Here is a 16420-nt window from a genome sequence, read left to right as displayed (position 1 = left end):
CGGGCATCATACTTCATCTGTTAACATTTTAGTAATGAGCCTCCAGCAGATAAAACTGACTCTTTAGATCATCAGCTTTTCCTATGCTATTAAATATTTTTCAAAGAAAGTAAAAAAAAAAAAAAGCATAGTCACATTACTATCATTATTAAAAATTAAAAACACTCAATATAATCAAATTTCCATGATTGACTAATACTTTCTTTGATAGTATTTTTTTAAGTCAGTATCCTTGTTAGCTTCACACATTACAATTGGCTGATATGTCTTAAGTCTTTTCTAATCTATAGGTGTCTACTCCCCACCCCTTGAGAATTTTTTGTTGTTGTAGAAGTTGGTCATTTATCTGGAGATAAGTGAGAATTATTCAGAATGAGTCGTCTCCTGCATTCAGAATTTTGCCAGTTGCTGCCCCGGGAGGTTGCTCAACATGATTGTCTCTCTTTTATGTTTCCTTTAATTGGCAGTAAGATCTAGAAACTTAATCAGATTGAGCTTCTATTTTTTAGCTAGAATATTTTGTAGGCAGTGTCTCCAATAGAATCATATAATATTTGGGTATCTCTCTGTTTTGGGGTCATTAGGAACTATTAATGATCATAGCCTAGGGATTACAAAATGGTAACATGCTATCATTTATTTTTTCATGAGCTGAAATGCTATACATAAAGAAAACTTGTCCCACCAACTATTTGGTTATTTCAGAATATAATTTGCAAAGGAGAAGCAAGGAAATAATTATTTCTATTTACCAGTTTTCATATTAATGAGTTGATTCCCTAACACCTTCCAAAGTTGCACATTTTAAAATAGCATTATGACCCAAACATTTTTTATGTATTTAAATCCACTGCCGTTTGTTCTAATTAATGCTCAAATTGTGCCATTGGCTAGTGGGAGCCTTTTGAAGTTGGCTCAGCATCGTCTTGCACATTTTCTGTCTCTGACCTAGAATCAGTTGTTTCTCCAAGAAGCCCTGGTTCCTTTTAGCGGAAACTGATATTTAAAATGTGGGCACTAGGGGTACTTTTGGACTTGTTTCTTGCTTCTAAGCCTTTTTAATGAACACAGCTAGGAAATACTTTTTAAAAGAAAATTCACAGGGGTTTATTTCATTTCCAGTGTAAAAACACTTTTTCTTTTTAACTTCTTTAAGATCGTATCTATATCTCCTTTCACTCTTGCTGAAAATCCAGTTCTCAACACCACTAATATAATTTCCCAATATGTAGGACATGCCTAGGAGTCGCAGAATAGGAATACCCAACGACTACCAACAATAATGTAATGACTGAGAATAGTTCAAGGTTTTTTATTTCTTTTTTGTATCCTGCTAAGGTAGGCTATCAAATTACTGTGTTTTAAAATCTGTTGTACTAGTTTCTTCATGTGGGATTATGCCACCAACTGACATAGCATTGCATTTATTTATTTTACTCTGCTTTTCAGTTTTTAGAAATTGCTTATCAGTTTATCGATTTGCCTAATCTTAATACTTTAATTATTTAAAATATTTACATAGTTCCAAAATTAAATATATAAAAAACCATATATTCTGAGAAAGCCTAGCTTCTGCCTCTATCCCCTCTACCCTGTTCCCTCCCTCTTTCTGTGAATAATCTTTTTAGTTTTTGGTTTACCCTTTCATTGATTGTTAATACAAGTGAGAATGAGTGTATGTTTCTACCCCTTTCTTAGATAAAGAGAATCATACTATACCTACTATTCTCTACCATGCTTTTATTCACTTAACAATATAGTCTGGGAACCACTCCATGACATTATATAGAATATCCCTCATTCTTGTTTTATAGCTGCATAAATAGTCCATTTTGCTGATTACCCTAATTTATTCAGTTAGATCTCTACAGCCAAAATTTGGGCTGTTTCCATACTTTTGTGATCACAAATAGTGCTACCTTGCATAACCTTGTACGTAGATGTCATTTCATATTTTTGCCAGTGTCTCTTTGGGAGAGTTCTAGAAATAGAATTGCTGGGTCAGAGAGTAAATGCATATGCATTTTGCTGGATATTACCAAATTCCTCTGCATAGCGGTTGTACCATATTGCACATTCACCAGCAAGGCACTAGAATCCTTGGTTTCTCACAGCCTCATGTGTCATTAAACTTTGGATGTTGCCTAATGGATGAGAAATAATATTTCCCTGTGCTTTTAATATATAATTTCTTTTTAAGAGTGAGGTTGAACGTCTTTTCAAATGTGAAAGACACATTGCATTTAGGAATCCTCCCCTCCAAATCCCTGCCAGGCAACTACCATTCTGCAATAGGAAGATGAACAACAGAGGAAATGAAGGACAGAATGAATAGAGAGGTCATTGGACAATCACAGGTGCACAGAAGAGATTAACTAGCCAAACTAATGAAGCAACAAAGGATGAAAACAAAGGGGTGATCGTCCAAGGAAGGGATTGGATTTCCCTCTCTAGAGATTGTAGATGGGGTTTCGTTGATGTTTATGCACTGAGTGGAGGGTGGCCTCGACAGACAATGGCAACTACGTGATCTATGGCTCCCCAGGAAGTAAATGGGGAGATCACAATCCAGCAACCAAAGAGGCCAGGCCTGTGCTGAGATGGAGCCAAGAGAGAGTCCCTCCTCACTGCTGAGATGCAAACCTGCATTGTAACACTGGGATGTAGCAATAGGCATGCCCTTCCCCACCTCCAAGTTCTCACGTGTCCACCAGAGAAATAGAGGAAAGCATTAGTAGTTGCAATGAGATGGTTGGATGGGTTTTTGAAAACTGTGGTTACCCAGGAAGTGACAATACACATACACAATTTACTCTCTCAATGTTTGATGTATCCCTATGTAGTTATTTCGTTTCTCTAAGCCTCAATTTACTGAAAATGGGGTAATAATCCCTGCCTATAAAATGAGGATAATAATAGTATGTGCCTTTTAGTGTTGCCATTGTCACAAGGGTAATCCACATTAAGGCCTGACACGTAGTAAGTTATCGGTACACATGAGCTTATTACTGTTGGCTGTGGTTGCAGCACTATTATGTGTCACAGGGGGATTTAGAGACAGAAGTCTTGAGATTCAATCTCAGCTCTAATTTCATTAGCTCCGTGTCCTTGATCTAGTCTCTTAACCTACTTGGCCTTAGTTTTCTTCTCTATAAAATAGGGGTAATAACTTCATAAATGTATGCATTTAAATGAGATGACACATGTATAGCAATTAGCATAGTAAGCCATCAGTAAGGGTTGACTACTGCAACCATTATTATTATCTTCTTTGTTAATTAAACTTCTAATATAAGTTTCTATTAAGAATACTTGACAACTATTTTAGATAATTCCTGAAGGTTTATAGCATTTAAAAAAAAAAAAAGAGGATTGGGTAAATTAGACTATCTTTTATGAAACTGATTACCAGAAGAAATTTATAAAACTTTGCACAGAGAGAAGTGCTATGTAGCTCTTTTTTCCTCCCTAGTCTTGTTCAGGGAATTTTTGGCATCTTATAGCGCCATAGTAACAGAGTACAAAGGAGCAGAGGTTCCTTTGACATGGGAGGCGGCTTAGCTTAAGATCTCCGGATTTACGCTGTCTTGCCTAGGTCTGAATCCAAGCTCTGCAGCTTGCTAACCCAGGACTAGTTACTCAACCTCCATAAGCCTCAGTTTTCTTAGGAGGTAATAATAGCACCAACCTCACATGGGATTTTGTTTTGCAAAGAGTGAACATGATTATATATGTAAGCTCAGTGCCTGAGGTGGAGTCAGCCCTCAGCCAATGGCAGTGGTGATGGCAGTGACAGAAGCACTACTAGTGGATGTTATCATCCTCGCCATCAGTCTTGGGGAACTGTGCTGGTCTGAGTGGGCTAGGCTACACAGTGTTAACTCACAGCCTGCAAATCCCAGCAGCTTAAAAACAGGAGTTTACATGTCACACAGACCACTGAAGCTACATATTTAACATGGGTCATCAGGGATGTCTGCTCCTCAGAGTCACTTAGGGGCCCAGATTGATGAGACTTCCCTCTTGACACCTGTTTCCACAATTACTGAGGCAGGAAAAGGAAACTGTGCAGATCACACACAGGCTCGTAAAGTTTCCACATGGACATGATTTCCATCACTTCAGCTCTCATTTTATTGGTCACAGCAGTCACATGGCCTTGCATAACTTAAAAAGGGGCCAGCAATGAAATCCAGTCATGTGCCCTTGAAAGAGGAACAGCTCTAATTACTACCTCAGAGGCTGAGGGTCTGGTTGCAGGAAGAGGCAGGGGTGGTGGGAAAGAAGCAGGTGAGAATGGGGAAGCCCAGGATGGGACACGTGGACAGAGGCGTAAATAACAGGCTCTGCAAGACCAGAGACAGCCAGCAGCTATGCCTAGACTGTCCAGTGTCTTGTGGAGTTCCCTGCCTTGACTGTATTCATTCATCCTGTCATTAACTCATTTATTCATCCAACCAGCAATCATTAAGAAACAACTGCGTGCCAAGCACCATGCTAAATGTAGGGGATACCCAGTTGTGTAAGACAACTAATACATCCCATGCCCTCCTGGAGTTTACAGTGAAGCAGGGAGTACCGGCACCCTGATCTGAGCCTCTGAGTTGTAGGGTCCTGGGGTTCTGACCCTCTCCAGGGCCAGATGGGAGGAGGTGGGCTGGGTCTATGCCCCTGCCTGACAGTTGAGTGAGGCGCAAAGGAAAAACACAGTGTGGCCCAAATATTAGCTGTACGTCAGCCCTTCCAAAATGACAAAGGGACTTTGCTTAAGGGATTCTTTTTATTTCTCCCCTCTGGTCTTCAAAAACAAAAACAATACTTGTTGCCTGACACATTTCATAGAGAGATTTTCTGTTCATTTACTCATTTGTCCCTGAAGAAAGCTGCTTCTCTTCCTTCTGTCCCCCCAGCTCCCTGCGGTGGTCACCTGACTTCGCCCAGTGGCACCATCCTCTCTCCCGGCTGGCCTGGCTTCTACAAGGACGCCTTGAGCTGTGCCTGGGTGATTGAGGCCCAGCCAGGCTACCCCATCAAAATCACCTTCGACAGGTGCCTGTGACCACAGCCCTGGGGGAGAGGGCAAGGGGGAAATTTTTATGGAGTCATGTGGGAGGGAATCCAGGGTGGAGGGGGGACCAGTACCAATGCTGAAATGTCAGCAAGGTTGGAGAACGCTGACCAGACTGGATGGGGCACACCTCACTGGCTCTGCCCTTAGGCTTGGTTTGTGCTGTTTAGGGGACTCTGGCAGGAGGGGTGAAGAGAAGGCTTGGGGACCATTTGGGATGTTAGCACCCCCTCCCCAGCCCCCAAGGAGGGAGAGTGGGCAGATAGACACCATCAGATGTTACAGCATGACACTGGCATCTGACAAGCATTCTCCTGGAAATGTCCAACATGGGAAGGCAGCTCCCGACCTCTGCCCCAAATCCCGCTCCTGTGCCCTACTTCTAGCTCTCACCCTGGCTCTGCCCCTTGGGTAGAGAACGTAGCCACCTAAATGTGAAAACAAACTTCTTCCGGACAAAGTGTTCCTGGCCTGGAATAGCAGTCTGCAAACTTTGTGTGAAGAGCCAGATGGTAAATATTTTAGGCTTTGTGGGCCACTTGCCTACTTGCAGATCTCTGATGCATGTTCTGCTTTGCCGTTTTGTTTTTTTTTTTAACATCTCTTTACAAATGTAAAAACCATCCTTAGCTCTCCGGGCTATAGATCGAATCTAGCCCTGGGGCTTTAGTGTGCTGACCCCTGGCCTAGAATGTTCTGACCTCCATGAGGCTAGTCATTGTGCCTCTAGGTCTTAAGCTGGCTCACAGACCAGGCCACAGAGAGGATGAGAGCAGCTTCCAACCGTGGAAGGAGGAGGAGGAAGGGTTAAATAGAATAGAAAAGGTCCTTCTGCATCGCTAGTGAATGTGTGCAAATTATATTAAAAGATCCCAGCCTGCCAAAATCTGGTTATTCCGAAGCCCTGGGTCAGGCAGGGCTTTTGTCATCTGCAAATTAATAAGCTTGGATTTCTCAAGAAGGCTTCATTTCTGTCATTTGGCAGATTCAAAACTGAGGTCAACTATGACACCCTGGAAGTGCGCGATGGACGGACTTACTCAGCGCCCTTGATCGGGGTTTACCACGGGACCCAGGTTCCCCAGTTCCTCATCAGCACCAGCAACTACCTCTACCTCCTCTTCTCTACCGACAAGAGTCACTCAGACATCGGCTTCCAGCTCCGCTATGAGAGTGAGTCTCAGTGGGTGGGCACAGGGAGAGGGATGACAGGGTCAGCCCAGGTGGGTCAGAGGCCTCAGGACTGTGCTCCACCACAGGCCCCTGCTCAGCCCCATCCGCATGATGTTCTTGGCTAGATTATGCCCTTCAGAAGGCCCTTTGGAAAGCACTCTGTTGCTCTCAGCATCCCTTAGGGTCATGGGAGCTTAGAGTTCAGGACCTTCATGCCAGGCGCTTGCCTGGAGACCTCATGTCCTCTTCTGTTTGCAGGTGATTAGGTGCCACCATGCTGGGCACTCTGGGATCAGAACATTTGCCTGACCTTGAAGTTAACCCGAGATGGCATCTCATACCCACACTTGCCCTTCCTCGTCACCTTCCACATTCATCCCCTCAATTTAAAGGATCAGTGTCACTTCAGTTCTCTATAGACCAACATAGAAAGCTGGGGCTGTGAGCACCAGAGGACAGGGTCATTTTCTTACTCCTATTGTATCCTGAAGTCTTAGCATAGCACCTAAGCCACTCTCAGCAAATATTGATGCCCACATTTCATGATTCAGTAATTGGCAACTTCCACCTTTAATAAACTGGGGCTCTCTTCTCCCTCTTTGGAATCAACTGGGGTCCCTCTATGGTGACAGTGAGCTGTCTGTCCCAGCTGCGGCCTCTCTATTTCAGCTATAACACTGCAGTCAGACCACTGTCTGGATCCAGGAATCCCTGTAAATGGACAGCGTCATGGGAATGACTTCTACGTGGGTGCTCTAGTGACCTTCAGCTGTGACTCGGGCTACACATTAAGTGACGGGGAGCCTCTGGAGTGTGAGCCCAACTTCCAGTGGAGCCGGGCCTTGCCCAGTTGTGAAGGTGAGGCCCATCATGAGGGGGCACTGAAGTAGCAAACTCCTCTCCTGCCACAGGAGCACAGGAGCTCAAAAGGCCACTGACTCCTCTACCCCTTCAGTTAGGGTTGAGGTTTTGAGAGATGGGGGATGGGGACCCAGGAGGATGACAGGGGTGCTCCCTGAGGCCCTCTGGTCTTTCACCACCCTCTTCACTCCTTCTATAGCTCTCTGTGGTGGCTTCATTCAAGGCTCCAGTGGGACCATCTTGTCGCCAGGGTTCCCTGACTTCTACCCCAACAACTTGAACTGCACCTGGATCATTGAAACATCTCATGGCAAGGGTGAGTGTTTCAGCCCATAGCAGGCATTGGGATATGACATGGTCAGGGACCCAAGCTCCTCAGGTCAAGTTGACCTCAATGGGGATCTCCCTAGATATTAACCTCTGGGATTAGTCTGGACTTTTCTCACCAGCAAGAAAACTTCCAGAGTCTTCCCATCTCTGAATGGTAGAATTTGTTCAATAAGTATTGTTGAGATTCTAAAATCTCCCTGCTGGAAGAGATCTTAGAGGCTACCGACTATCCAATCTCACTCAGTACAGGAATCTTCTCTGAATCATTCCCCATGAGACGGCAGCACACCAGCTCACCCTCTGCCTAAACATCCCTGGTGTGGGGGAGCCACCAACCCATTCAACAAATGGGTACCTACTATCCTTTTTGGACAGATGCTGTCTTCTCCTAATAGTCTATTTGGTGTCTCTGAAAATATTTTCCTTGTATTGCATCCTGGAGGAACATCAGATACACCTGCTCCTTCTTCTTCACATTGACCCTTCAGATACTGAACACAGCGATCCCCTTCTTGCATAACTCAGCTCCTCCCCTGATACTATATTTCATATGGGTCACCGGCCTGCACTGCTGCCTCGGCTCCCCTAACATGAGTGACCTTTGGGTGTCCAAGTTCAGAGTAAGGATACTGGTTACAAATAAACATTAATTAACATATTAATACTCTTTTCTCAACAAATATGTATTCAATACCACCCATGTGACTGACACTGGGGCTGGGCTTGGGCAGTAACCAGGCAGATTTGGCTTCTAGCCTCAGAAGCTTATTCCCAAGTTCATCCAGAGTCATGGTTCTTGCAGTTTGGCAAATACACTAATGCTTAGGCCCAAGGCTAGAGGTTTTGATTTTCAATGCTGGCGGTGGAAACCAGGCATCCATGTTTTCAGAACACTTTGCCAGTAATTGTGATGCATGCTTTTAATTAAGAACCTCTGATCTAAAAGAATTAACATGCAGAAGAGGCAAGAAACAAATTTTAAAGGAAAATTAATCCTTCTGGATATTAAAATGTCATTATGGGCTACATTAATGTTAACAATGTGGTATGAGTGCAAGAGTGGACATACAAATAAGAGGTGGGGAATAATTGTGCAGAAATAGATCCCTCCGTGTGTGTGTGTGTGTGTGTGTGTGTCCACATGCCTGTGTACATATGAGAAAGAGACAGACTTTAGTGTATGAGAAAGGATGGATTATATAATAAATGGTGTTAAAACAGTGGGCTGAACCATTTGGAGCAAAAGAAAAAAAAAAAACAAATCTATACCTCAAGCATTTAATCACATGAATTCCAGCACTATGGGAATGTAATTCTCAGGTGGGCACATACTTTAAAGAGTAACAACAGGTAGGCACGTACTTTAAAGAGTAACAACAAAGGTACAATCCATAAAGGCAAAGACTGCTAGATTCAATTAAAAAAAAAAAAACTTTGAAAGTATTTAGGTTTAAAAAAAGAAAAGCTCCGTAAAAATTGAAAGTCAAATACTAAATGGAAAAAAATTTTTTCAACATATAATAGATTAAGGATTAGCAACCAGACATACAAAGAGCTCTTAAAATTTATATATATATATATAATTTTAAAATATTACTTTAAGTTCTGGGGTACATGTCCAGATCTTGCGGGATTGTTACATAGGTATACATATGCCTACCCAAACCAGCCTGCAAAATGAGCAAAGCTCTAAACTAACACTTTGTAACAGAGGAAATAGAAATGGAAACACATTGACCTCATTAATAATGAAACAAGTGAAATTTTAGAAGGGAAATAACATTTCCCTTTTTAATCATCAAAGAAAATTATAACAGCCTTGGGAAGAATGTGGACACTTGAATACTATTCACTGCTGACATTGTGTAAAATGGTTCAAACTTTCCAGAGGATGGCTTGGTGATGTGAATCAAAAGCCTCAAAAATATATTGTAAGGAACTTATCAATCTGTAGATTTTGGTATCCAAGGGTGGTCCTGGAACTAATCCCCTGCAGATACAGAGGGACAACTGTACCTGCCTTTGCACCCAGCAATTCCACTTACTGGAATTTATCTGAAGAAAATAAGTAAAACTCTACATCAAGATTTAGCTGCAAAGATTTCCCCTAAGACATTATGTATTATAATGGAACATTAGGAACTATTCAAATGTCCATCAATAAGGAAATATTAAATAAACATAGGGTATGGCCATAGAATAAAATACTAGGCAGCTACTAAAAGGAATAATGTGAAAGAATATTTAAAGACCTACAGGGGTGGTTGCAATACTTTGGTAAGTAAAAAAAGAAGTTTGCCAAAAGAATATATTTAGTTAAAAGACATCCTTGTTTGCATAAAAAACAGCCTGAAAAAATATACCCCAAGATGTTGTCTTTTATTTTCATCTTTGGCTTTTTTCTAATTTTGAGCAATAAACACATTACATCTCAAATATACTATTTGTATAGAAAAGAAAATTTGAAAGAGAAGTCATTTATAGTCCCACCACATGTACTTAAGTGTGTCACTTGGCCTTCACTAGGCCTGCCCTAGTCATAGCTAGGATGGGATGGCCTGGAGCTTACTGGGTCAAGGCAGGACAATCCAGGCAGTCAGGATGAGGCCTGGGGTTGTCCCCTTCTTCCCACAATATTGTTCTTAAGGAGGGGAGGGATGGGACAGTGTCCTTGTTCATCTTGCAGTGCTGTTTCCACCAAGCCTGGTCAGAGGAGACCACTGGAAAGAAAGGCAGCCCCTCACGATCCCTAGAGAAACAACCCCTGTCGTTATGGTTTTCTCTGTGTCTGGGCATCTGTGATTATAAAGGTGTATGCTTTTTTTATGAGTTTCTATGTGTGTCTTTGCCTGGAACTCAATCAAGCTCATCAACTATTTAACAAATAATTGCTACTCGCACTACTGAAATTGCTAAGAAAACAGCTGGACAAGCCATTTGTTGCCTGCCTTCAGGAAGTTTATGATTTAGTGACAGTAGACAGCCTAAACCAAGATCTCAGTATACCATGACCAATGTGTGGTAGAGCAGACAGAGGTGTGGAAACATCCCGAGCCCAGCCCAGGGCTTAGGAAGGTGTCCTGGAGTTGAGACTTCAGCTAGTCTTCAAAGATGAACAGGAAGTAGAAGTAGCCAGGTTGAAAGGTACTCCGCAGAGAATCAACAAGAAATCACGGATGAATGACCAGATCACTTCTTCCTTAGAACCATTTAAAGGCATCGCCTAATTCTTAGCCTAGATCCCCCAAATTATAAAATGTCTAGCATAACCCCATAGTCTTTCTTTTTTTTTTGAGACGGAGTCTTGCGCTGTCTCCAAGCTGGAGTGCAGTGGCACAATCTCGGCTCACTGCAACCTCTGCCACCTGGGTTCAAGCGATTCTTCCGCCTCAGCCTCCCAAGTAGCTGGGACCATAGGTGTGTGCCACCACACCTGTTTAATTTTTTTGTATTTTTTAGTAGAGACGGGGTTTCACCATGTTGGCCAGGATGGCCTCGATCTCTTGACCTCGTGATCCGCCCGCCTCGGACTCTGTAACCCCATAGTCTTTCTTACCTTTCTCAGCCTCATTCTCAGGCCTCTAAACTAAGTTCTAGCTACACAGAACTTCTTTCCATTTCTAGAACTTGCCAGGCTTTCTTTCTCCTCTAGAGTTTTGCACATCTGTACAATTTTCTTCTCTCTGGAATACTTCCTCTCCCCAAGCAAGGGGAATGGGAGTCTCTACCATCACCCTTGCCTGGCCAGCCCTGCATTCTTCTGAACCCCCCTTCCTCTAATGAGCCTTCCCTGACCCCCTCTCCCCAGCTCTGCATCTAGGTTGGGCTCTTCTCCCCTGGGCTCCCATAGCATGCATTCTGTACCTCCCTGATTTCGGACTTGACTCCACTGTCGAGAACGTGCGTTTTCATTATCAGTCTCCCTGACAGACTAGGAGCTCTGTGAGAGATGGGTCTGTCTTGTTCCCTGCAGTTTTCCCGGCTTCTGGCTCTCTGCCTGGCATATAAGGAACTCAAGAAGCATTTGGTGATATGAATCGAATTGAAGTGAGCCCAGGCCCTTCTCCAGAGGGCATTCTGTGTTCTCTGTTTATAAAAGTATTTCGGGTAAACAGAACTATTAAGCTGCTATCTGCGATTGCTCCCTAAGAGAAAGCAGTGTGGCTCAGGAAACTCAAAACTCTGTGAAATTCAAAATAGTTCAACTTGCCGCTTGCCCAGTCCAAGGGAACAGCCAATTCAGGAGTCCTGAGAATGTGCCCTTGCTGAGACCCCAGAGTTGACACCTTTTAACCCATGAGGCTGTCTGGGAGTTAGATGAGTTGAGCAAAGAGAACACCTGCTGCATACCTACTGTGTGCCAGCCACTGTGCTGCATGCTTTGCATATGCTATCCCAGTTTTGCCTCACTTTGGGAGTAAATGTCACCTGTAAGAGAGATATTATTGCCTACATATTACAGTTGAAGAACCTGGAACTCAGGGTGTTAAGCAACCTTAGCCAAGACCCTTGAGCAGGTAAATGGGCTTTTGATCCAGGTGTGTCTACTCCCAAGCCCAAGCCTTTTCCATTGCCCTGCTCTTTCTGCTCCTATGTGGTGTTGATGTCATTGGGACGTTTCTGCATGGTTCACTCAAGTGAAGTATTTGTGTGTGCATCTGTCACATCGAATCTGGATTCCAACTCCAACATGGGGCCTCTCTGTTTCTGTGGCATTGTCTCCACTTTCACACAATGGCCCAAAAAGCCCCAAAAATCAGCATAGCTGGGAAACCCAGAGGTTTCATGTCAGATGTTTGCTCATCCTTAGAATCCCAGCCAAATGTTTACTCCTTAGGAAGGGCTCTATTTTCATGCTAGAAGGATAGAGTGCAAAGTGTGATGTTTAATCAACTTGTTTCCACCTGTGACTGAGGCTCATCCACTCTCCACCCAACTCCATGTCCTAGGTAGGAGGGAAAGGACATCTATTTCCTAAGCTGCATAGACTGACAACAGTTTTCTCATTCGAGACGTGTTTGTGTGTCAGGAGTATAGCGTGCATGTGGGCACATACACCCACAAGCCTTTCACATCCAGGATCTGGACCCTCATGAAGCCTTCCCAACCCTGAGGCACAGTTTCTTACTCTTCCTCTGTGCCGCACTCTATATTCTCACTAGTAGTGATGTGTCCGTCTTCCCCACTACGCTGGGAGATCTTTCTCAGTGCTTAGCACGAAGCCCAGCACTTGGTAGGTGCTTAGGACTTGATACATCTCAGTTGCCTGGGAACAGGGTATTTACAAGCTGTGTCTCTGGTCCCAACTCTTCTGTGGTGTTTTGTCTCCTCCACCTCCATCTATAGAAGCCCAAATCCTCCAGGATCTAGTTCCTGTCAACAGGGAGGCAAGGATGTAAACACTTTTAAAATGATTTAGCATTAGAGGTGTGGCTCCAACCATCATTTATAAAACATGTATCAGTAATGATCTAGATAAGTATTTCTGAAATTATAAGTGCCTATAAATCATTTGGGGATCTAAAGAGCATGCAGATTCTGATTCAGTAGTTCTACAGTGGAAGCCAAAGATTCTGCAATTCTAGTAAGTTCCTTGGTGATAACCACACTGCTGGTTCATGGACCATACTTTGAGTAGAAGAAAGTGGGATCACACTTGGAGTAGCAGGTGGGTCCTAATTCCTGTCCTGGCACCATCCACAACACATAGTCCCATAGGACACTCACTTGTGCATGGCCATGCACTTACACACATGCCCACCAAACACAACTGCCATCTGGACAAGTTCCACAATTGCTTTGGGTGTTAAGACCATGCTGCTCTATAACTTCCCTCACTATCTGATCCCTTACCCGACCTGGCTACTCTTACTACCTGCTCTCTTTCTGTAGCCTAAGGGGCCGCACCCTGAAGTAGCTGACAGCATGGCCTCTGCAGTCAGTTCACCTCAGTTCAAATCCCAGCTCTACCACATGCTAGCTGAGTGAAGTTGGACAGATGACTTCATCTCTTTGTGCCTCCGTTTTCTTGGGTGTAAACTGGAGATGATAATAATGTACCCACACCATGGGGTTCCTGGAAGGATTAAATGAGTTTTCCTATCTCCTTTCCAAGGGAGTAGGTGCAAGTAAAAGCAGTTAGGACAGTGACACTAAATATTTAGTGCTTGAACTGCTAATGAATATCATCGCTTTGATTTTATTTTATGCTCTTAACCTTCCCCCTTAGTGGAGCACCCTCCTTCATCTTTCCAGCTCTCTGATTGCTCTTTGACCGTCTCCCCCATCACTCCTCCTTTGCCCTGTCTCCAATTCCCTGTCACTTCTGCCCATGCTTCCATTCACCCCTTCTCCAGTTCTCACTCTGCCCTCTTCTCTCCTAGCCATCTTCTCCATGCTTGTGGCTTCAGATATCAATGCTTTGCTGGTGACTCCCAGATCTACCTCTGTAGTCCCCTCTTCATTCTGAACTTCCACATCCGTCCTTCCAGTGGCCCACTAGCTCTCACTGCTTGCATGTAGAAGAAGCTAAGTCCATTACTCGTACAACCCACCCCTCCCTTCTGTGCCCTTCCCCAGGTAAGAGAAGACATCACTATCCTTCAGGTGGACATGCCACCAGATGTCTTGTCATTTCTCTTTTGCATTAAGTGCCTGCTGTCTTGGCCACCCTACCCCAATCCCCAAGGGCTCATGACCATCTCCTGCTCTTGCTCCTTCTGCCAAGCCCCATCCTCTTCCAGTGCAGAGCAGCCACCAATATAAACGATCTCCCTGCCTCCTCTCCGTCTATTTCATCCTCCTTACAGCCACCAACATCTTGCTAAAACTGAGATCTGGTCCACTCTGGATAGGATGGCTTCTCATTGCCTCCAGGAAAACATTGGGTCTGGCCCCAGGCTACCTATCCAGCATCAATTTCAGGAGTAGCCACACCCAGCCACTGTTCAGCAAACCTGGAATCGACAGTCCCTTTACACATATGGGTCTCCTTCCTGGTACACTCTTTTTCCCCTTACCTGGATAATTCCTATGCATCCTTTTAAGATCCATGTCAAATGTTTACTCTTTGATGAAGCCATCCTTCACCCTCCTCTTCCTGCTGCCAGCTGCTTTCTGTTCTGCCCCCCTTGGCATGCTGAGCCACATTCATTCCAGCACTCAGCACTCTGTACTGCAGCTAATCGTTTAATGTCTGCTATATCCCCTTGCACCTAACCCTGGATCCTAGCCGGTAGTAAAGACTCAACAAATACACAAATGCTTGTTGAATGAATTAATGACTGTCTGTAAAGCATTCTCATACACCTAGCCATAAATCTCTCTTTTAAATTTTGACAACTGTAAAAAGGCGTTCTTCTCCCTGACTGGATCTTTGGGCACTTGTGTGTTCGGGTTCATTCATTCAGATTCACCTGTATGGTTTATCAATGCATGCTTGTAGTCATACACACAGATAGACATTTGCAAACTGGAAATATTTGTGTGGATCCTGTCTCGCAGCTGAGGAGCTCCAGCCGTCTCACTATTACCAACCTGACCCTCTGGTCTCTTGACAGGTGTGTTCTTTACTTTCCACACCTTCCACCTGGAGAGTGGCCACGACTACCTCCTCATCACTGAGAATGGCAGCTTTACCCAGCCCCTGAGGCAGCTGACTGGCTCTCGGCTGCCAGCTCCCATCAGCGCTGGGCTCTATGGCAACTTCACTGCCCAGGTCCGCTTCATTTCTGATTTCTCCATGTCATACGAAGGATTCAACATCACCTTCTCAGGTAAAGAGTGTGAGGGTCCCTTAGGGGAAGAGATCATGTTGCTATTCGCTGTCTCCCTCTGCTGTCAGTCTCTGGTTTTCCCAGCAGATGGATATTAATCCACTCTTTCAGTCTCTGGGAAAATGACCTCAGTGCTTCAGCAAAAGATGCTTGGGTCAGACCTAAGTAAGAACTTCCCTATAATGGCCTTGGAATGAGGTAGCATGATCACTGAGGAGTCTCCTTCTATGAAGGTGTTTAGGATTTGCTCTGAACATGGCCCACCTAGGTGGTTGAACTAGAGGACTTCACAAAAGTCCCTTCCTACCCTAGTTATTCCAGATTTTTCTTCTGATTCCACTTCCATATTCCCAACCCAGCAATATATATGAAAAAAAATAAAAGGTTTGAAATTAACATATTGGAGTGGTTTAGTCTCATTTGGGATCTTTTTCATCAATGCTAATTTAGTAGTAATAGATATTTATCTCTGCGTTTAGGGATTTGGAAAAGAAAGCTATTTTATTTGGCATTCAGGGAGGAATGAGGACCCTTGGCTCCTCTCATACTGAGTCTCCCACCATTCTTGTCCCAGAGCACCCCAGAGTACCTCCCTCCACCTTTCTCAGCCATGGCCAGTGAAATCAGATGGATTCCTCCTGGGATGGGCAAGAGGTATCCAGCTTCTAGAAACTGGGACATGGCCCAGCTTAGTCCCCCACCTGCCCTCCAATGCAGAAGTCACCCACCTGTCACATCCCTGGATTCGCCTGGCCAATGGGACATTATCTAGCCAGTGAGACTCAACCCTTATGGGAGAGACCCTCCTTCTCCTCACGCAGAGCCCTGGAGGACTGCATCCCGAAGGGAGATGTCCTTGCAGACCAGGGACTAGTCATTTCTATGCTGTTACTAGAGGCCCCAGGCAGGGCTTTGCCCATAAATGCCACCGGTCATGCTTGCCGACTGCCTCAAGTACCAACATAGCGGAGACATGGCTTCTAATCAGGCAGTTGGTATGTCTTCCTCAGTGGGAGTTGCCTGAGGCTGGGTCATGTATTTTGACCTTCTAGAACCCGCTGGTTGAATTTATCTAGTTCAGTGCCCAGAAAGAAGGAAGCAGGAGAGCCTTTGAGCCCCATGGCACAGGTTAAAATGGAGGTGAAGGGACAGCACAGGGAGGAGCTGAGTCCTGAGGCTCCTCAGAAGTCCTCCCGGGAAACTTGTCTGGGAA

The 16420-nt window shown here is 44.3% G+C and overlaps 1 protein-coding gene across 5 annotated transcripts in view; it reads left to right on the top strand.

The window, feature by feature from the left end:
• CSMD2 (CUB and Sushi multiple domains 2) overlaps positions 1-16420 on the top strand; it is a 617682-nt gene that overhangs the window by 406203 nt on the left and 195059 nt on the right. For all 5 annotated transcript variants that reach the window (XM_032246841.1, XM_032246839.1, XM_032246837.1 and 2 more), the window contains 5 exons: positions 4911-5049; positions 6054-6241; positions 6911-7099; positions 7302-7418; positions 14992-15207. In XM_032246841.1, coding sequence (XP_032102732.1) covers positions 4911-5049; positions 6054-6241; positions 6911-7099; positions 7302-7418; positions 14992-15207 — 849 coding nt within the window. The remainder of the gene's footprint in view (positions 1-4910; positions 5050-6053; positions 6242-6910; positions 7100-7301; positions 7419-14991; positions 15208-16420) is intronic.

This window comes from Sapajus apella, unplaced genomic scaffold (genome assembly GCF_009761245.1).
Source record: "Sapajus apella isolate SASKATOON/1434 unplaced genomic scaffold, GSC_monkey_1.0 scaffold62, whole genome shotgun sequence".
NCBI classification, from domain to species: Eukaryota; Metazoa; Chordata; class Mammalia; order Primates; family Cebidae; genus Sapajus; species Sapajus apella.
Note: the sequence above shows the minus strand (reverse complement) of the source record. Positions and strands in the feature narration are given on the sequence as shown.